Raw genomic sequence first — 22,883 nt, forward strand, 5'->3', positions numbered from 1 at the left:
ACGACGTAATCACGCAGAGCGTTCCCACCGAGTCTCAAACGCAGCGTCTCGTTCCCTATCAGGGAACCAGGGTTACATACGTAACCTGAGACGTTTTTTGTGGAAAGAAAATTTAGAGTTTTTTTTTTCGGGAATAAATAAAAAAACCTGATATGTGTTGCAAATAGTTGTATGTATAGTTTGATTTTGTGTTCATTTTACCTTTTGTATGGTATGTTTGCACTATTTAGAAACCTCTTACTCAAGGAATGAAAGCCCTGTAATGTAGCTGTCTGTGTAATTTTCTGTTAAAGTGTTTTGTAGAGTTTCCATGCAAAAAAGAAAAGAAAAAACACCTATTGCCACACCTGCTTTTTGCTGTATATAGTTTGATTTTATCTCAATTTTACGCTTTTTATGTTTTATTTGCACTATTTGGGAACCCTCATACCCTGGGAATGCAAGGCCTTAAATACAGCTCTCTGTATAATTGTGTGCATAAACTGTTTTAAAAAGTGGCAAAGCTAAAAAGAAAAAGAAAAAGCCTATGGCTACACCCGATTTTTTTTTTGGAAATCATATTTTTTTTTGTATATAGCTTGATTATATCTGAATTGTACCTGTATATGTTGACATTTACAACTTGTGTTTACATTTTAAACCATTTAAAATGCTTAATTGAGCATGTTTGTGCTTTTTGTAGTAAAAAAGCTATAATTTTTCTATTCGGATTTTGTGTTTTTTTGTGTGATTTTGGGTCCAGTATGTTGATACAGTACATAAAAGTGAAAAACTAATTGTCTGGTCATATAGGTGATGTTGTGCTGAAAAATACTATACCAATCATTGGTATGGTAAACATTTGTTTATGTTGCAAAATAATCATTTTAAAAAAGTACTCAAAAACGACCAAAAATACCCCAAGACTCCGAAGGGTTAAAAATGTAATTTAAGCATTGTTGCTGTTGTGGCTAATTTGATGGTCTCTGGTTCTGGCTGGTAAGGTTCAGAATCTTCTAGGAGTAAGTCTTCAAAAAGCTTTCAGAGTCGAAGTTCCAGGTCTCAAAAGAAGAACTTTATTGAGCAATTCAACAAAGTGAGATGTTCAGTTGAGTCATCTGATCTTACAGTGGTCAGTATATTGGTCTTATACTCTTTTCTTATCGCCAGTGTCCAATTAGCGTTTGTACCGTTATCTCTTACACCTTGCTCCTCCTCGGTATCACGCCACAATTAAGATCACATGCTCCGAGGCCTTATTTCTATTGGTGGCGGAATATCACATGTATAGTTTTTTTAAAAATGACATCATATATGTTTTTTGTACGTTCCTGTACCTTACACCAACGTCATCTAGGCATTACATGGGTTTCTATGTACTTTTCCATCTCTACATTGCCCTATGGCCTACAATTGCTTAGCATTATAGCATCCAGACTCAAGCATCAGATAGAGGAGGGGTAGCAAGATTCTCCAACATTGCTCACCTCATATCTGGTGGATAAACAAGGCAATTTTCTTAAAATTTTCATTAAAACACATTAATACAGTATATTACAAACCTAAATGGACAACTTAAAAAGGGTTTTGTTCTTTTGGTAAAAACTTTATTTTTTCATGGTAAGGATGACCTTTGCATGGAATTTTATCCTCTGGCGTTCCTCCCCAGCTCCACCTGCATAATTTAGGTATCTTGCTACCATACTAATCATCCAAGCATTATTAGTCCCACTGGATGGTTTATGTAAGCTCGAGTTGAAGCTGCTTCCATAGAAAAACATGTCTATGGACAAAACGCAGTTGAAAATTAATGGTGCATGGTGAGAAACCGAACCATGTTCTTGGAACATGTTGTTGTCATTATTGAACTTTGCACAGGGTTAGCCAAGTGTGCTGAGAGTTCAGGGCCGAGAATGGTTTGTAATTGTGCCAGGCTCAAGTGGAAGCACAACTGGAACATTTTCCGAAGGTGGAAAAGCAGCTTTTGTTTCTCAGCACATAAAGATGAACTACTTACTGTGATCTCAGACTGTGTTGATGTGTTTCTCCACTGCATGGATCTTCATGTGTCGCTTCAGGTGAGTTTTAAAAGAGAAACTCTTCCCACACTGATCACACGTGTGCGGCTTCTCTCTGCTGTGGATCCTCTCATGTCTTTTCAGATATTCTGACACACTGAATCTCTTGTCGCAGTGTGAACACTTGTAAGGTTTTTCTCCAGTTTGGATCCTCTCATGTTTTTTCAGATGTGATGATCGACTGAATCTCTTGTCGCAGTGTGAACACTTGTATGGTTTTTCTCCAGTGTGAATTCTCTGGTGAAGTTTTAAATCCTTTGCTGAAGAAAAAGTCTTCTCACACACAAAGCACATGTACTCTCTTACACCAGTGTGTATTTTCTCATGTCTATGTAAATATTGCAGCAGTGAAAAACGTCTCGGTTACATATGTAACCCTCGTTCCCTGAGTAGGGAACGGAGACGTTACGTCGGATGACGACGAATGGGGGTTTCGCCCATTCGTCGTCATCCGACGTAACTCGGAGTGACTACGAAAGGGAACTCTTTCCACACACAGAACATGAATGCGGCTTCTCCTTCGTATGAACTCTCAGGTGTGTCTTCAGGGCTGATGCACAGAGAAATGTTTTGGAGCATTGATCACATGCGAACGGCTTCTCTCCGGTGTGGATCATCATGTGATTATTAAGGGATGATGAATGACTGAAACTCTTCCCGCATTGATCACATGTGAACGGCTTCTCTCCGGTATGAACTCTCATGTGATTCTCAAGATTACGTTTGCTTTTGAGACTGTTTCCACACTGAGTGCAGGTGAAAGATTTCTTGGGTCTTTTCTTTAAACATGTCGTTTTAGTCTTTGAGCGACTCAAAGGTTTTTCTCCAGGTTGGACGTGATGTTCCTCCTCCACTTCACTCAGTTCTTCACTCTCCTCCTCCACTTCACTCAGTTCTTCACTCTCCTCCTCCACTTCACTCAGTTCTTCACTCTCCTCCTCCACTTCACTCAGTTCTTCACTCTCCTCCTCCACTTCACTCAGTTCTTCTCTCTCCTCCTTCACGTCACTCAGTTCTTCACTCTCCTCGCTCTCTTCCATCGGGTCTAACATGAAAGAAAAACTCTAATTGTAAAAGTTTCTAAATAATCAAAATAGTTCAAAGAGAGAAATATGGAGTGAATGAAGATTAAAATTATCCCAGATGTAACAGACAACTGCATTAAAATAATACAATAATTTATGTATTTTTATAAATTAATTATACGTCCCTGAAACTTTCCATGAATGAGGTACACTGATCTTCCAGTTATTTTTTAAAAAACATTATAGGGAAACAAATCCAATGTTTCTGTAGTGAGAACTAGGGCTGGGCAATATGACGGTATATATCGTGTAACAGATTTTTTTATTACGTGTATACCGATACATGTAAATAAGGGGGCGTGGTTAACTAACGTGCAGCGTGCGTGAGACTGAGACACTGAGATTTGTCAAAGAAACATGGAGAAAGCAGATCAAGAGGATCCACAAAGGAATTACAATTTACTAAAGTATTGTTAACATTATATTTTAGGGGAAAAATGCGCAGCAGTCACGGGAGCAGCAGCACTCGTAGGCTACAGTTTAGAGGAGTGCACTTTCACAGCGGGAAAGCATCAAGCTTACTTAACAACAACAGTTCATATATATTAATATCGTAACGAATAGAAATAACCTTAAATAATGTGTAGTTATCTGCATCTTTCCGTCTCTTATGTATAAATCACGTTTGAGAATTCTGCTGGCTACTGTATACAGGCCACCAGGGCACCATACAGACTTTATCAAAGAATTTGCTGACTTTCTATCAGAGTTAGTATTGGCTGCAGATAAAGTCCTAATTGTTGGCAATTTTAATATACATGTAGATAATGAACAAGATGCATTGGGATTGACATTTAAAGACATTGTAAACTCAATTGGAATTAGACAACACGTGTCAGGACCTACACATTGTCGTAATCATACTCTAGATCTAATATTATCACTTGGAATCAATGTTGATGCTGTTGAAATTCTGCAGCAGAGCAACGACATCTCAGATCATTATCTAGTCTCATGTAAATTACATTTAGCCAAGGCTGCAAAACCGACTCTGTGTTATAAATATGTTAGACCTATAACTTCTGCCACTAAAGATTGCTTTATCAATAATCTTCCTAATCAGTTTCATCAGCATGCCGGATAGCTTAGAAGAACTTGATATTGCAACAGAAACTTTTAACTCTCTCTTTTCCAGCACTTTAGATACAGTTGCTCCGTTGCGCTTAAAGAAGATTAAGGAAAATAGTCCAACACCGTAGTACAACGAGCACACCCGGGCCCTTAAGAGAGCAGCCAGAAAAATGGAGCGCAACTGGAAGAAAACTAAACTAGAGGTATTTCAGATTTCATGGAAAGAGAGCTTGATTGCTTACAGAGAGGCTTTAAAAGCTGCTAGATCTGCTTATTTTTCAACCCTATTAGAAGAAAATAAACATAATCCTAAGTATTTATTTGAAAAAGTGGCTAAACTAACGAAAAAGAAAGTTTCAAGCCCAGAAGTTTCCAAGAAACACAGCAGTAATGACTTTATGAACTTCTTCGCTTATAAGATTAATAATATCACGGACAAAATTATAACTATGCAACCGTCTGCCACAGTATCGCATCAGGGAGTGCATTGTAGTCTCCCAGAGGAAAATGTTGATTCATTTGTTGCTATAGGAGAGGAAGAATTTTGCAAACTCGTTAATTCATCTAAATCTACAAGATGTATGTTAGACCCTATACCGACTAAACTACTGAAAGAGATGCTTCCAGATGTCATAGATCCTCTTCTTAATATAATTAATTCGTCTTTGTCTCTAGGATACGAAACAAAAACCTTTAAGCTGGCTATGATAAAACCGCTTGTTAAAAAAACGCAACTTGATTATACAAAATTAGTCAATTAAAGGCCGAGCTCGGATCTGCCTTTTCTGTCAAAGAGACTAGAAAAAGCAGTATCTTCACAACTGTGTTCCTTTCTTGAAAGAAATGATATCTGCGAGGATTTTCAGTCCGGATTTAGACCGTACCATAGTACTGAGACTGCTCTCATTAGAGTCACAAATGATTTGCTTTTATCATCCGATCGTGGTTTTATCTCTCTATTAGTGTTACGTGATCTAAGTGCTGCATTTGACACCATTGACCACAACATTCTTTATCAGACCGTTATCAGTTTGTAGCAGTAAATGAAGAGATGTCTTATCGATCACAAGTTCAGTATGGCGTACCACAAGGCTCAGTACTAGGACCGCTGCTGTTCAGTCTGTACATGATAACATTAGGAGATATCATTAGGAAACATGGAATTAGCTTTCTCTGTTATGCCGATGATATTAAGCTGTATATTTCTTCAAAACCTAACGAAACTTACCAATTCACAAAATTAACCTATTAAACATTGTATAAATTTTAAAATATTGCTTTTTAATTACAAAGCACTAAATGGTTTAGCTCCACAGTACTTGAGCGAGCTCTTAACGCATTATAGTCCTTCAGGTCTATTGCGATCTCAAAATACCGGCCAGTTGATAATACCTAGAATATCTAAATCGACTGCTGGCGGTAGATCCTTTTCCTATTTAGCAACAAAACTTTGGAACAATCTTCCTAACATTGTCCGGGAAGCAGACACAGTCTGTCAGTTCAAAGCTAGACTAAAAACACATCTCTTTGACCTAGCATTCACATAACACTCTATAGACTTTATAATTCAATGTTAGGCTGCATAGATTAGGTCAGTCGGAACTGGGAATACTTCCCTTAAATCCGGATGTACTCGTTACATCATAAGAAGAATGGCATTTATCCCGAGGTTTTCCCGCAGCCTGCCGGATCCAGGCCTGATGAAGGAGCTTCGCCTGGACCCGATGGACAACGCAGTGCTGAATGCCAACTAGCCTCTCCCTATGGAGGATCTCTATACCACTCTACAGATAAAGCGCTGTGGGAAAATTTGGTTCACGTACCAACCCCGAAGTGATAAAATAAAATTCTGTATCAAAATTTATAGGCAAGACAAGTAGTTTGTTTAGGCATGGTTTGTAAGGAATTACAAACTTGCGCACATATATTCAAACGCACATAACTATAGAATCAATTCTTAATGCGCATGTGAACGCTATCAGCGTCTATCACAGGTTCGCGTTTAAAGTCTGTTTAGAGAGAAAGGCGTCGTCTTAGCGGCCCCTAATTTAATAACAAGTGATAATTTCGCCGGAAGTGAACCAATCTAAACTAACTTTAGCTGGAAATAACATTATTCAAGAACCGCTATAAGGTCAAAACAATCTGTTACCTTAAATTATATGTTTATCTACGTAAAGCTGCTTTGGGGCAATCTACATTGTTAAAAGCGCTATATAAATGAATATGAATCAACTTGACTTGACACAACTGAACTTCTCTTGATTAAAGCTCCAGGTGACGGGTTGCCAGATATCACAAAAAGAGCAAAACAAGCCCCTTTAAAAACGCAGTATAATAAGCAGACATGGCAAAAATGTACCGGGGAACACATTTAAACATAATAGTATTACCAATATCCTACCAAATTAAAAGTAACTAATTTATTATAAATAGAATAGTTCAATATAAAATATTCAGTTATTATAAACTGATTGATGACTGAGGCAAAGCAATAACATGAGATTAAACAATTATTCAGCAACACTTTTCTTAAAAGTTGAATTGCATCTATGAGTTATATTTAATATCAGTCAGTTTGGGGGAAGTTCTTCTAAAAGTTGATGAGTGTGTTTTGTTCACTATATTTAGCTATCAAAATAGTTTACCAAATAAATAATTTGCCAAATAAAAGAAAAGGAAAAATCAAACAAGGAAAAAAACTTTTCATTTCGAAAGTATTTGGGTTTATTTATTATTTAAAGCCCTTTATAACGATTTTTCTATAATAACTACATATATAAACAACTATATCGTGAAATATATGGTTACCGTGAAATAAAATTAGTCATACCGTGAAACAGAATTTTGGTCATACCGCCCACCCCTAGTGAGAACTATTAAATATGTTTGATCCATGACACACTTATCTAACATATGAACATTAAAATACACAATATTGCCATATTTTAACACCAGCTTTTAGATTGAAACTGAATTATGTTAAAAACTACTAAAACGTTTTAATTAAGGGCTGTTCACACTGAACTTCTTCCATTGACTTCACATGCACGTGAAAGTGGGACACAAGAAACACAAGATCAAGTGAATTTCACAGCGAGAAAGAACACAAATATTTGCAGTAAAGCAGAAGAGATTTTAAAATTTAACATTTCGGAATTATTATTATTTGTTATACAAAAATACGCACAAAATTGAGGTAAAATTTTTGTGTAAAATTGTTACAAATTGTAAACCATATATCAAATAAATGTAAAATAAAACAGTTAAAATATTTAGATTTAGTTTGACCTGATGTTGACAATATGAAACCTCCCTTTACTGACCATTTGTTAACTGTTTATCTAAATGTGCTTGAATGTTTCTAACATGAATGTTCTCCAGCATCATGAATGAATGAAGAATAAACACCAACCTCTTTGTTCTTCAGGATCTTCAGTGTGTTTCATTCTGCAGGTTCTGGATCACTCGTGTTCTCACTGTCCTCTTTAATAAACTCAGTCTTGGCAGATTTCAGCTCTTCCTGATGCTCTGATGCTCGTCTTCACTTGCAGCTGATGGGAATTTACAGCATTTATTGGGGAATTACAGAGGGAGGAGCTTCACTGATGATGTGATTGCTGTGGGAGGAGCTTCATTGGTGATGTAATTACAGTGGGAGGAGCTTCATGATGATGTGATTGATGTGGGAGGAGCTTCACTGGTGGTGTGATTGCAGTGGGAGGAGCTTCATTGGTGATGTAATTACAGTGGGAGGAGCTTCACTGATGATGAATTCGGAGGAGCTGATCTGCCAAAATAAAAGATAAAAATTACTGAGTTTGTTTTTATAATAAATGACACTTCTAAGCATTTATGTCATTCATCATACAGTAACTGATGCCAATTCATTAATTATTTGTATTGCTAATCCTAACATTATTGTGCTTCTTCATTAAAATACAGGTATCTAGAATTATAGAAAATAATACAAATAATTTAAAGTCATCAAAATATAAATAATGGTAAGAAAAACAGTTATAATAATAATAATAAACAGAAATAAAGGTACATATAGTAGCCAACAAATCCCCTCAGTCTGCTGAAACCAATGAAATGAGCTTTAAGTGTCAATTTACAGGAGATCTGAAGACATCAGCATAATAAATGAGGAGAAAACAGGAACTATTGTCATGAAATAAAGAGTGTTTTCAGCAGATCTGTTAATATTGATGATCCTCAGACTATCAACACTCATTCAACAAGACATTCAGGATCATCAGCAGATCATCTCACTTTATTCTGAGTGTTTGCTGTTAGAAACACATTATTTGAGTCGGGATAGATGATAAAACCCTGTAAAACTGCTCTACTCTGGTGGGGAAAATGCTAAGTATACTTGCAGCCAGACTCATTTAGTGTACTTCAAGTGTGTTAATGATTCGTTGACTTGAAGTGTGCTATATTTTTGGAACAAATATTTTTTTACTAAGTATATTTTAGTTGTAATTAAGTTGTAGTAGAGCACAATTTTAAGTGTATTTAATGTACATTTGTCTGTCTAAATTGGAAATTTTTTGAGTATACTTACTCTTATGTAAAAAGTATACTTTAAGTAATATATACTGTAAGTATATGCCCGTGGGGACTAATTACATGCTTGATTAGCTATGTTAAAGTGTATTTTATTTGTGTTACAATTACATTACAAATTCATTACGAGTGTCTTCAAAACATACAAGCAATATAGCATAAGTTGCTTATATTTGAGTAAAATGTATATGCTCAATGATACCTTTGGCTTTTTCCAAATTGTACACTTTGTCTTCAATAACAAATGCAGATTAATATACAAATATTACTTTGCTATACATTGCATACACTTTATTTAAAACGGTTTTAAATGGGCTTTCAATGCATTTATCACATGCTTTAATACTTTCTGAAAGCAATTTATGTCCAAGTATGACGTGAATTCCAAGCGTGAAGAAGAAAACTTAAACATTTCTCTAAAATTTAACTTAAAATATACAACTTTTTTTTCTTTATTTAAAAATGTATTTTGAAAGTATACTTTCAATGCATTGTTACAATGATCATTTTCAGCACATAGTTATAAATATACCTACATATATATTTTGAATTAAATTGCAAATAAATACACATTTAAAAATAAACAGAATTTTCACTTCAAGTATATTTTTGAAAATATTCTTTAGTACAATTATTTTAAAGTGCGTTAAAAGTTGATGCTTATATACATAGTACATTTTTTGTTAGTATATTTGCAATGTACTATTGAAAAAAATTAATATATTTCAATTACAATAAAGTATACTTTTTTCACTATGGTATTTAAAGACAATACTGTTATTTCTCACATTATGACATGGTTAAAACTAGATATATAAGATCAAACTTAATTTGGACACATTATGCAGCTGTAATTATTTATCTGTAGTGGTTGATGAAGATGAGTTTTATTAGTGATTGTTTGTGTGTTATTTAGGTCTTATCCATATCATATTGTGAGAAATTACAGTATTTTCTTTCAGTAGAGCAGTTTTACAGGCTTTTGTCATTTATCATGACTCAAATAATGTGTTTCTATCAGCAAACACTCAGAATAAAGTGAGATGATCTGCTGATGATCCTGAATGTCTTGTTGAATGAGTGTTGATAGTCTGAGGATCATCAATATTAACAGATCTGCTGAAAACACTCTTTATTTCATGACAATAGTTCCTGTTTTCTCCTCATTTATTATGCTGATGTCTTCAGATCTCCTGCACATTGACACTTAAAGCTCATTTCATTGGTGTCAGCAGACTGAGGGGATTTGTTGGCTACTATATGCATGTTACATACTGTATGTTGGGATTAGCAATAAAAATAATTAAAAATAATTAATATATTGGAATCAGTTACTGTGTGGTGAATAGATAGACAGACGTAAATGCTTAGAAGTGTAATTTATTATAAACACAAACTCCGTAATTGATATTTTTGATTTAGGCAGATCAGCTCCTCCCACTGCAATCACATCATCAGTGAAGCTCCTCCCACTGCAATCATATCATCAGTGAAGCTCCTCCCACTGCAATCATATCATCAGTGAAGCTCCTCCCACAGCAATCACATCATCAGTGAAGCTCCTCCCACAGTAATTCTCCAATAAATGCTGTAAATTCCCATCAGCTACAAGTGAAGACGAGCATCAGAGCATCAGGAAGAGCTGAAATCTGCAAAGACTGAGTTTATTAAAGAGGACAGTGAGAACACGAGTGATCCAGAACCTGCAGAATGAAACACACTGAAGATCCTGAAGAACAAAGAGGTTGGTGTTTATTCTTCATTCATTCATGATGCTGGAGAACATTCATGTTAGAAACATTCAAGCACTTCATCGCATATAGATAAACAGTTACACAGCTACACAGCTTCTTTTTGCAAATAAAAATACTGTTAATTTAATGTTGTACATGTTATAATGACTAATTGTGTTTTTTGCAGATGCATTGGACAATGTTTTATAGTTGTTTTAAGACACGTGGAGCTAAATGTCTCCACGTAGATTTTAAACAGATTTATCAAAGACTTTGACTTTATATCCAGTGCTGAAGTTGCTAGAAATCAGTGTCAGCATCACGTTACAGCGGTTAACGTAAGTATTCACGAGAAAGTCATATTAGCAAATGCATAGCAGACCTACTATCCATCAAGGGAAGTGAGCTATTTATTTATGCAAACAGCAACTAAAACTTACCAGTAACTTCTGAGGGCAGATCTTCAACCCTTCGAGTCTGCTTCGACTTCGACTTGAAAAGTTTGGCTCTTATTGGTCAAATTAAATGTAGCTGCACTGAAAAAGCTGTAACACTTAAGGCGGGCATACACTGTGCGATGTCTGTGCGATTTCAGCAAGGTATCTACTCACACTGAACGAGTAGATCGCATGCGATATAAAGCCAAAGCTCAGGATTTATGTGCTCACACTATACGGTCCGAACGTCGAGCTGCGACTGCTCACATTATACGTGTGAAATATGTGCGATAAACCCCCGTGCTGGGTTGGTAGACGATATCATGTATCCAGAGATATTGTCAAAACAAGCATCCGTTGTCAATATCAAGATGATTTAGCACTTCCAATTTATGTATTAAATTATTATTAGTATTATTGTATTAGGGAAGGCTAATTTTATTATTAAATTGATCTGCTATTATAATTTGCCACGCAATAATTTCACAGCACATCGCCGCAATGCGCTGTGAGGATAATAAAATATTACACAGAAGCTTACTCCTCGAGGAATAATAATAATATAATTATATGCCTATAATTCATTATAATCAAACTAAATGTTTTAGACAATTTTCAATGAGGATCCTCTTTGAAAATTGTCTAAAACATTTAGATCGATTAGGCTACAATGAATTATAGGCATATAATTATATTAACAGTCTATAATATGTCCGAACACTGCAATAATTAGTCATCAATGAAAATTAAAAACAGGTTTATTTCAAAAACATTGTTTAACAAATTAATAAAAGAGGCACGGTGCTACATCGCAGCTTGGAAGACGTGGGTAATAACTGGGCAAACTGGAGGTAAGCAACAGTAATTTGTAGCTAGTTTGAACTACAGAACTTAAAGAGTTCCCTCTTTTCGTATTTTATTTCTGCAGATTGAAATGGTTAAAATCTGTTTTCGCGCAGGCGCAGTGAGGGATAAAACACTGAGTTTAGGGCAATCGGTTCGTAGCTCTGCTTCAACTGTGCGATATAGTCACGAGGAGCGACCAACATTTCTGACATGCCAGAAATTCATCCGACCATCCGATTGCCGATCGGGAGAGGTTAATCGCCTCTCGTTTCCCCTTGTATACTGCACGAACACGGCACGACAAACGACGCACGACAAAGCTGAAAATCGGCCCGACCCGAAAAAGAGTCGCACGAGTCAGAATTCGGCTCAAAATCGGACGACATTCGCACAGTGTATGCCCGCCTTTAGTCAGAGATACGACTGGCAAAGACGAGTAACGTTAATGTAATACAAATCTTACCTAGAATAACACGAGCTCATTATCATAAGAACCAATCGCAATCATTCAACGGCTCTGGAACCAATCAGGACTAGTCACGTGTATTATGCTATGATACGTTGTGTTCTACTGAAATTCCCACAAGGATTTCAACATCATGTTATTTGAAATGCATCATGGATACATTTTCCAAAGAAGTTTAAATAAGTTTGTACTTGTTTAAATTCAAACAATAGCATGTAATGGACTACAGCCTTTTAAGTAGCCTTTTACACGTAGCCTACAAACAAGTAAAAGTGAACAACATTAATTTTAGGTATGCTTATTGCAAGGCTTAATAATAGTTGACAAATGTCTCTAATACATTATAAGTTGGGACATTGTAAATATACATTTTCCCCCCAAAATATTAAAATGATAAATGCATAAATAATTAAAATATATTGCAGTAGGCCTAAGTGTTTATAAAATATATATATTTTAAACACACTAAAAGTTTAATCATTTTGCTATGTTCTTACACAAAGTACTTATAAAATGTATATTTTAAGTGAGAGAAACGTAAGTATGTAAGTAATACACTAAAACTTCACCAAAAGTATGCTTGTGTTTAGCATATTTCTTAAATGTAATTAAGCATATAATTATTACCAAAGCACTTGTAGTGTACTTTTTAGAAATATATTAAAAGTATGTAGAAGTATATTAAAATGTTTTTAAAGTGTGTTAAAAGTTATATTATGAAAATAGGTAAAAGCATGATGCTAATATACTTTTAAGATATTGAATGATAGTACACTTTTTTGTTAGTATATTTGCAATGTACTATTGGAAAGAGGAATATATTTCAAATACAATAAAGTATACTTTTTTCACTAGAGAATACTTTTAAAAAGACTATTTGATACAGAGTGTCTCTTGCGCAGTGATAATGGTTTAATAATTGTAAGATACATTTTCCTCATTCATGGAAAGTTTCAAAGACAAATTATCATCATATTTTATAGCAGTTGTCTACTTTCTACCATTACATCAGGGCTCACTTTCATGTCCTTTCACTTTATATTCCTCTCTTTGAATTATTTTGATGTATTGAAATTTTAATTTAATAATTTACTTTTTTCATGACAGACCTGAAGTGAAGGAGGAGAGAGAAGAACTGAGTGAAGTGAAGGAGGAGAGAGAAGAATTGAGTGAAGTGAAGGAGGAGAGTGAAGAACTGAGTGAAGTGGAGGAGGAGAGAGAAGAACTGAGTGAAGTGAAGGAGGAGAGAGAAGAACTGAGTGAAGTGAAGGAGGAACATCATGTCCAACCTGGAGAAAAATCTTTGAGTCGCTCAAAGACTAAACAGACATTTATAAAGAAAAGAGCCAAGAAATCTTTCACCTGCATTCAGTGTGGAAACAGTTTCACAACCAAACAACGTGTTCAGATTCACATCAGAATTCACACAGGAGAGAAGCCGTTCTCATGTGATCAGTGTGGAAAGAGTTTCAAAAACAAACAAAATCTTAATGTTCACATGAGGATCCACACTGGAGAGAAGCCGTTCACATGTGATCAATGTGGCAGATCATTTTTTAGGGCATCACACCTGAAGACACACCTGACAGTTCATACGAAGGAGAAGCCACATTCATGTTCTGTGTGTGGAAAGAGTTTTTCACGGCTGCCTAATTTACAAATACATGAGAAAACTCACACTAGTGTGAGAGAGTACATGTGCTTTGAGTGTGAGAAGACTTTTACTACAGCAAACCATTTAAAACTGCACCAGAGGATCCACACTGGAGAAAAACCTTACAAGTGTTCACACTGCGACAAGACATTCAGTCAGCCATCATCTCTGAAAACACATGAGAGGATCCACACTGGAGAAAAACCTTACAAGTGTTCACACTGCGACAATAGATTCAGGCAATCATCAAATCTGAAAACGCATGAGAGGATCCACAGCAGAGAGAAGCCGCACACGTGTGATCAGTGTGGAAAGAGTTTCTCTTTTAAAAGTAACCTGAATCGACACATGAAGATCCACACAGTGGAGAAACCACTTAAACACAGTCTGAAATCACAGTAAGTATTTTATTTGTATGTGCTGAGCAACAAAGTCTCTTCTGTGTAAGTTAGCCACACATCACTCTATGGCCAAATCTCTCCTCTCCACCTATAGTCGGTGTGTGGTGAGCACAGGACATTTGGTTGAATCAACAGGAATGTGTAATTTGTCAGTTCAGATCAATGCAAAAAAACAAACAAATTCACTCTCTGACAGTCATGTAAAGCAGAAATACAGCACTACACAGGGCTCTAGACTGCGAGTAAATGGTCACATTTTGCGGAGAGAGCTGCCATTTCTTCGGCATACGAGAAACATCACACGGCAAACGAAAGCAGAATGAAACCACGCTACTCGTCTGAGCTGCGCAGTTTATCAGCTCGGAGCGATACTAGACAGGGTTTACTCGTGGGCCGATCTCGATCACACAACAACATTACTACACAGAGCTGGCAGATCCATTGAGAAAGCATTTTAAAGGGAAAGTTCACCCAAAAAGGAGAATTAGCCCATGATTTTCTCACCCTCATCCTAGGTGTGTATGACATTCTTCTTTCAGACGAATACAATCAGAGTTATATTAAAATATATTCCTGGCTATTTATAATGCGCTTATGATGGCAGTGAATTGCTGTTTCTGTTTTGAAGTTGTGATAAATATTGGAGATCAAATGATTTTTAACTCTTCTGATAAATCTTCGCAGCAAAATCCCCAGTGTTAAATTAACACAGAGAGTGTGAATTATATCAACTCTGAGCAGAGTGTTAAATGAACACTGAAGCAGTGTTAAAGTTAATGAGATAATTAAGTGAATAATTGAGTGATGATTGAGCATTGTTGAAGACACCTGATGTTAACAAGCAGAATCACTGAAGGAGAAAACCGGATTTTTTAAGTCACCGTTATGGTGATCAGTGTTTGGTTTAGTTGGGCTCTTGACCCTTAAATCATTAACTTTAGATTTTGTTTGGCTGCTGTATGTGAATTATAACAGCAAGATGAACAAATAGAAAAGGTGATCTGATGGTGATGTTTGTGTTTTAACACATTTAACACTCTGTTCAGAGTTGATATAATTCACACTTTTCAGGGTTAATTTAACACTGGGGGTTTTGCTGTGTTCTTATGATAAATTCCCAGAAAAAAAATCATTCTGAAGAAATGGTATATATTAAAGACTATCTGCATGCTTTGAATGTAACGGATGGAGAGGACCCAGAAATAAGACTTTTGTAAAACTTATTGTAACAGACAAGGTTGATATTTTTTTGATGATCTTATAGTTGAACACCTCCGGAGGGACAACGCAAAGAGAGCTCGCAAGAAGGAGAAGAACGAGAGAAAAGCGCTGGCCAAGATCTTCCACTAAGGCTCAACTCCCTGAGAACGGACTGATTCATCGTGCACAACAGTTAATACAAATTTTCAAACAAGTTGAATGATTAAATAGGAAAATAATATACACTGCAAACTGAAATAAACTGCTCAAATGAGGATGTGTTGAATTTGCAGGACAAGCTCATATTACTTAAAGCCTAATTTCAGCTTGGCCTGGGAACGTAAGGGTCTATAGCCGCTTTCCGACCCGAGGGATTTTTGCAGTTCCTAGAACCTAACGTTCCTATAACCCTTTTTTTCTCGTGTTCCGACCGGACTAAGTTGGGGATTTTTTAGTTCCTCAGACCGTAGTTCCTATAACTCTTTCAGTACCTAGTCTAGAGTGAGGACTTTTTTAGTTCCCTTTCCCTAGGTCTAAGTTGATTGGTTCAACTTATAAGTCACGCCCACTGTCAACACGGAACTTGCAGAGCGCTCTCTGCCAGACCGGCTGTGTGTTTTAGCAAAAAAACGTCCGTGTGCAATAAGTCGCAGCAACAGATATTTACATCGATAGTCTGGCGTTATAATTTATTTGCTTTTGGTGAACTGTGGAGTGGGTAAAACTGTTTTTAATGGCAGGCTAGCAGTTACCGTTGACTCGCGCTAGCACCGGCGAACTATGCAACTGGAACGACTGGATGAAAATTTTTGAAAACTGTCTCCACTGATAAATAACACTAAGGCTAACTTGGAAATGAGGCCCGATGTCCAAAATTCTGAACCACCCCTTTAAGGTCCCGGCAAGGCAGAAAAGGAACATTCCGATAGCCTCCTCCATGCTGGTTTGTTGTTGTTGTATGTGGCTGCGCTACATCTAGTGATGACGCCATAAAGACCGTCGCCGTGCGTCCATCACTCCCTTACCCCTCCTACCAGTTCCTACGGCCACTTGGCCAGTGCGAACGCAAACAGCAAAACCGAGTTTGGGGGAGAGTAGATCTTAGAACTGTTTAGAAGTGGACAGTTCCTATAACTAAGTTCCTGTAACTACTTGGTCGGAATGCGGCTTATGTTAGAAGTGTTATGTGTCTGGGTGTATGTGGACTCAATATGTTTAGGTTGTTAGGACCACATGTATCTTTAAAGGGAACTGTGAACATCGTTCGCCTTAGACTTAGAAAATGTGTGAAACCAGAGAAAGGTCAAAAGGACTGCAATAGTCAAACTTACCAAATAAAGCTTTTGTGTATGTGCTGCATAAAATAGGTGTGAAAAGAAAATAGATATTTTGAATATGTGCTTCTGCAAGACTATTTTAATGAAGGACTAGGATAAGTCCACAGTTTGACCGTATAAGGGAATTAGCTGTAATAGAATAGCCCATATTTAGAAGGCAGCCCAGATCAGGGTTAGTATAAAAAGCCTTGGAGTTTTTTTTTTCAGGGCCACATTTCGGGTGAAGACTTTTACGTGTTTATGTTATTTTTGCCTTTGGAATTTCTTGTCTTTGTATTCTTCTGGATCTTTTTAAATCTTTTTAAATAAAATTAAATCATGTTGTGGTGATTTGTAAAACTTTTTAAACAAGTCTAAGAGTAATTTTTTCCTATCAATATTTCATGATTTTTTTGTAATGAAATATTAATATTGGCAAACTCCCAGTACATTCGAATTCAAGATTGAACTGGTTAGAGGCACTGCCGAGGACCCTGATTCGAAATCCTTAATCTAACAGGTAAGGGCAATATTTGATTGCAGCAGATTATGGGTATGTTTGAGAAAGATTTATTGGTTCTCAGGTGAAAAGGAAATATATTTAAATTGTGCTTATTTTGATATACTTAATGTATTTTAAGTGTACTGTATTAAGTGTGTATTAAATGTGTTATTTTGAGACAACTTAAAGTATACTAAGTGTACTTTTATATGTATTTGTTACATTTTAAGGTAATACAAATATATTTTAATATATTTAATTGTGTTAAAATGGAACTATTTTAAGTACATTTAGTGTAATTTAATAGCACTTCTTTAAATTGTATTTTTAAAAAACTTTAAATCAGTTTTAAAACTACACCTGAAGTATATTTTTAGGTTCACATTAATGTGTTCCCAGTATATTTTAAATATAATATCAGGTTATTAATAATGTATTAGTAGAACACTACAAGAGCCACTATTAGTATAATAAAAATACATTTTTATAAAACCATTCAGTATTAAAAATACAGTGAAAAAAGTAAAACACACAGTAAAAAATATTTGTATAAACACACACACACACACACTTTGAAAGCTAGTAAACATTAATGTACTTGACCCAGTGTATCAGAATATGTAAACTGTTAACAAAATACATTGACATAAAATACAGCGATCTGCAGGGGTATTATAAACAACAACAAAAAACTAACTTAAGTCAATAAACCTAACTTCAGTCAATAAAGTGCTGTCATTAATAGCTGCAAACAGTTAAATGCAAAATCTGCAAACAGTTATAGTACTGTTACAACTCAAACCATCTTCATCCTTCAAGTGGAGAGTGATTGGTCTTTCAGTTTGCCTCGTTGTATTTCCTTCGAATCATTGCTCGCACCTCAGACACTCGTGTTTGGAAATTGTTTGATCACAGTGTCTGTGAAAGGGGAAAAAGATTATATATACATATATATATATATATATATATATATATATATATATATATATATATATATATATATATATATATATATATATATATATATATATATTTATATATAAGCAATATTAACCACTGTTAACAAAGTAACTGTTCCCTTTCATAACCCTATGATGGTCTTCGGGGTCTAGTGGACCCCAAATGACTTTTGCTCAAATTAAAAAAAATTTTCTCTTTGTCCAAATGGTTTGAAACTTTCAACGGCTCTCAACACTTTCTAGATCTACAACAAAAAATTTTTTTTTTATGATATCTGTTTTTATGTTGGCGTGACAAAAATAGTCACACTCGTGGTCTTCGGGGTCTATTGGACCCCGCAATCAAAATAGACAAAATAACATCATCAAAATCAGAAACAACGTAGAACACATAGACAGAAATGACAGAAATAAAGTGGCACACTTCCAACAATGCAAAAAACATCCACAATCCAAAATTATCATGCTCACCACAGGCGCACAAACACACACAAACACACACATAAAGAGGAATACATTTATACAGGAATACATACAGACTATAAAAACTGTTCTCTTATCATTTGTAAAATAAAATAATCTAAAATGCAGAACCACCAGAAAAATAAATTGGTAACACTTAGACGCATTGAAAATGTGCGCGCGCACACACACACACACACACACACACACACACACACACACACACACACACACACACACACACACACACACACACACACACACACACACACACACACACAGAAATACATTTGTAAGGCTATAAAAAGTCTTATAATTTGTCAAATAAAATCATACAAAATGAAGAACCACCTCAAAAATAAATTGGTGACACTGTACACATAAAAATAAAAATAAAATGTACACACACACACACACCCTGTGTTTGCTCCAACCCTGTCTGCAGGTTTGGCACTTCACTGTTGTTGTTGTTGTTGTTTTTGTGTGTGCTGTGTTTTTTCAGTACAAAAAATGCAAAATTTTGACAAAAATTATTTTATTTTTGTTATAATTGTGATTTTATAATATTTAGATATGAATCCAACTGAATCCAACTTTAGAAACTATATCTTTCAGTAATTCAAATAGCAAATAGCATATAATGGAGCTCTATAGCCATCTAGTGGTTAAAGTGATTTATTACAAATTTTAACCTGTATTTTCCAAAAAATGGGCAAAAATCTTACATTAAACCTTGTAAAATTATCCATGGTATCCCCAGGAATGAAAGTTAGAAATCTGGGTCTTTTATAAAGTTTATTTAACATAAAATGCTGTTTTTTGTAAAAATCCTATTTAATTAAATATTTATTTATAGAATTTTTTTAAAAATCATAAATTCTACAAAAACTGCACAAATGTTGAGTAAAAACATTAATGAACCGAGTAAAATTATATTTGTTAAAAAAAATATATTGTTCGGTTACAAAATTAAATGTTGTTGTCTGGGGTCCAATAGACCCCGAAGACCACGAGTGTGACTTTTTTTTGAAGACCATCAGAGAGTTTCATAAGGGAACTTGCTCTGCTTCGATGACGCGATTGGGAAACGATGTTCTCTAGGCGCCTCTTTTATAATTGTGAGTCGCACCAGAAGTGTCATGGGCTGTCGCCAGTCAAATGCCGTCAGCTTTTCAGACACCGGTTCACCTGGAAGGCGTTCCCCATAGCGTCATCGATGCAGTGTCTCGTTCCCTTTTCTCAGGGAACAAAGGTTTCAGTCGTAACCTAGACGTTTTTTATCACAACACAGTATGATATTTCGACATTTCCCTGCATGTTGTACGTACAAGGTGAAAAAGACGTACTGTTAAATGTATTATAAATGCATTCAAGTATTTTTGTATTGTACTAAAAACATACTTAAGTACTAGGGATGCAACAATACAGTTATCCCATGGTTCAATACATACCTCGTTTGTTTAACCACGGTTTTCGGTTCGGTTCGGTTCGGTTCTGATGGCTTGACGCATAAGAGTGTTTTTTTTTAATTTTTTTTATTCTATGTTTAGGCAATAGGAACAGTAAGAGGTTAAGGAGAAAAAAAATAGAAACGATTTATTGCAATACTCCTTTATTTTACTTAAAAGCTAAGAAAAGTCCACTAGTTCCTAGTGTATTGTAAATAAAATTAACAGTGACATTTCACAGCTGCTGGTAGCCCATGTACAAACTGGGGAACACATACATTCCTAAATTTTGAAAATAAACATACATGTGAAGTTGGTAAACATAAATTGACCATTTCAAATTGCAATTCAGTAAACATAAAAAAACATCTTAATTAAACTTAACAGTACTCCAGTACAGTATCCTTCATTAATATTATTAAATTATATATTTTATATTACAAAATATATATTAAAAAAATCAAATAGTACCCTATCCACTGTTCATGCTCCAGAATTTCACGGATGATATTCCTGTAGATCTTATCACGAGAGTCTTCATCAAGAGGCAGGGATTTAAACCTGGGGTCAAGGGTTGGGCTATTTGGAGGTAATCATGAAGATTAGGGTCAGTGTACCTCTTTGCCAGGTCATTTGTAATGGCTGCTTTGGCTTCTTTGACTGTTGCACTGTCCTGGTGACATGGATTTGAGAATCATCTCTTTCAGAGGAAGGATCATTGATATAGTGGGGGTTGTTTCACTGCTCATGAGAGTTGTCACTGTTTTCAGTGGTGTGAGGATCTGAATCAGTTCTTCTGCCAGTTTCTGCTCACTGTCATTCAACATGATTATGTTCTTGACAGACAGCTTCAGATCTTTGTCCAGTAGGGCAGAATAGATGGCGGGCTGCTGTTCTGTGTATCTTTCCAACATGTCATGTACTGTATTCCACCGAGTTGTGACATCGTGAATTAACTTGTGTCTGGGCAAGTTTAACATCTCCTGCTTCACAGTCAAAACATGGTGGGCTTTGGTGCTTTTGTGAAAAAAAGTCACTATTTTTCTAACCCCCCCCCCCCCCAGGAGGCGGGACACTGTGTTGATTGGCACTGCTTTTTTTGCTGCTAGGTTTACAAAATGCGCAAAACAACTTATCTGTGGCCCCAGCCCATCAGCTTCATGGACTGCATTCACAATATTTGGAGCGTTATCTGTGGTTACTGGGAGTAACATATTTGGCCTCCCCAGCTTCCACGTATTCACTGCTTTTGTCAACTCTTCTGCCAAATGAGCGCTTGTATGACTTTCATACAGGGGGCGGGTTTGGATCCGACAGGTAGTGAACAGTTACAGTGAAGTAACTCACGGTTGCCCGCGAGGTCCATCCATCTGTGGTCAGAGCAAGGCTCTGTGCTTTAGCCAATTCGTTCACAATACTGTTGCATGTCTTTTCATAGAGGTCGGGAATTATCTCAGTGCTGAGAAAAGTATGAGACGGAAGTCTGTAAGGTGGATCGAGTGCTTTTATAAGATGACAAAAGCCCGCATCTCCAATCACCGAAAACAGCTGCAGATCTTTGGCAATGAACACCCCCACTGCCTTTGTTATTTTTATGTGTCTCTCGGAACCAGTTGGGTATGAATGCTGGAAGGATTCAGCAAGGGACTGTTGTTTTTTGGAGGACTTTATTATCTGCTCTGCTACCCTGCCTTCAGACAGTGATATTGCTGGATGATGGCGCCGCAGATGTGCAGTCATGTTGGAAGTGTTTCCGTTTGAGTAGGCTACACGTGTAAAGCAATGCTTGCACACAGTAATTTTTTTGTTTACCGTTTTTTCTTCCTCGGCATTACACTCAACGGCAAAACCGAAATGTCCCCACACCACGGATTTGAAAGACGCCGGCGCTTCCTCGTACTGTGTCCTCGCTTCACCGCCGCTCGCCATGTTAAAGTGTGGAATGATAGTTAAGCCGTGCGCGCGCCCCCTAACTTTAGAGCATAGCGATTGAATATTTACTCGTGTGGAGGAGTTTCCTCATCTCAGCTCGTACAGGCATAGCCTGTCTCCGCCCTCCTACGCACTTCCGCTCAATTTCATTTTCCTTCAGTACTACGTCTGGGATTGCGCTGTAGACTTTGGTTTTCTCCGATCAATTTTTTACCGGGCCAATCAGCGAACAGAGGGCGTGGCTGAGAACGATGACGTTGATGTCGACTCGTGCGTTATTTTGAGTTGTAGTTCACAATAAGAAAGATGCGAGCGAAGCCATTCGGTCCGTTGTGGCAACGCTGCCGAATATCAAGAAGTTAAAGCCGGAGCAAGAACAATCTTTGCTTAGTTTTGTGTTTATGGTCATCCTCCCACGGGGTTCGGGAAAAGACATATGTCACGACCAAACATCAGCGATTGGTTATGGCAGATAGAGTGACTCTGGGCAGATCCAATAGTTTTAGACTTCAATAGAATACCCGCCTACAAGGAAGTTAACGCTTGTCAATGGAGCGGTGCCAGACTCTCTGTACAAAGGAAATGTACGAGAGTCTGGTAGAACCAGGCTAGTACAGGCACACACAAACAGTCAATTCGGAAAGAAAAATATAACGTAGAACCGCAATTCACAAGCACGTATTGAACCGTGGATGTCGTACCGAACGGTTCAATATTATATTGAGAATTGTGGCATCCCTAT

General features: G+C 36.4%; 2 protein-coding genes across 2 annotated transcripts in view; one reads left to right on the forward strand and one right to left on the reverse strand.

Annotated features, from left to right (window-relative positions):
• Window positions 1-22,883, forward strand: part of LOC143714362 (uncharacterized) — a 58,683-nt gene that overhangs the window by 23,796 nt on the left and 12,004 nt on the right. Inside the window, exon 4 of the mRNA XM_077205479.1 lies at window positions 13,375-14,319. Within this exon, the coding sequence (XP_077061594.1) occupies window positions 13,375-14,319 (945 nt within the window). The remainder of the gene's footprint in view (window positions 1-13,374; window positions 14,320-22,883) is intronic.
• The window catches only part of LOC143714465 (uncharacterized), a 318,540-nt gene continuing 297,568 nt past the window's right edge, over window positions 1,912-22,883 (reverse strand). The window contains exons 2-4 of the mRNA XM_077205689.1: window positions 7,629-7,818; window positions 2,532-3,102; window positions 1,912-2,415 (exon numbers count right to left, since the gene is read on the reverse strand). Coding sequence (XP_077061804.1) covers window positions 2,004-2,415; window positions 2,532-3,102; window positions 7,629-7,662 — 1,017 coding nt within the window. The 5' untranslated portion in view covers window positions 7,663-7,818 and the 3' untranslated portion in view covers window positions 1,912-2,003. The remainder of the gene's footprint in view (window positions 2,416-2,531; window positions 3,103-7,628; window positions 7,819-22,883) is intronic.

The sequence above is a fragment of the Siphateles boraxobius genome, unplaced genomic scaffold (genome assembly GCF_051911475.1).
Source record: "Siphateles boraxobius isolate OS27281-9 unplaced genomic scaffold, OSU_SipBor_1 54, whole genome shotgun sequence".
Taxonomy (NCBI): domain Eukaryota; kingdom Metazoa; phylum Chordata; class Actinopteri; order Cypriniformes; family Leuciscidae; genus Siphateles; species Siphateles boraxobius.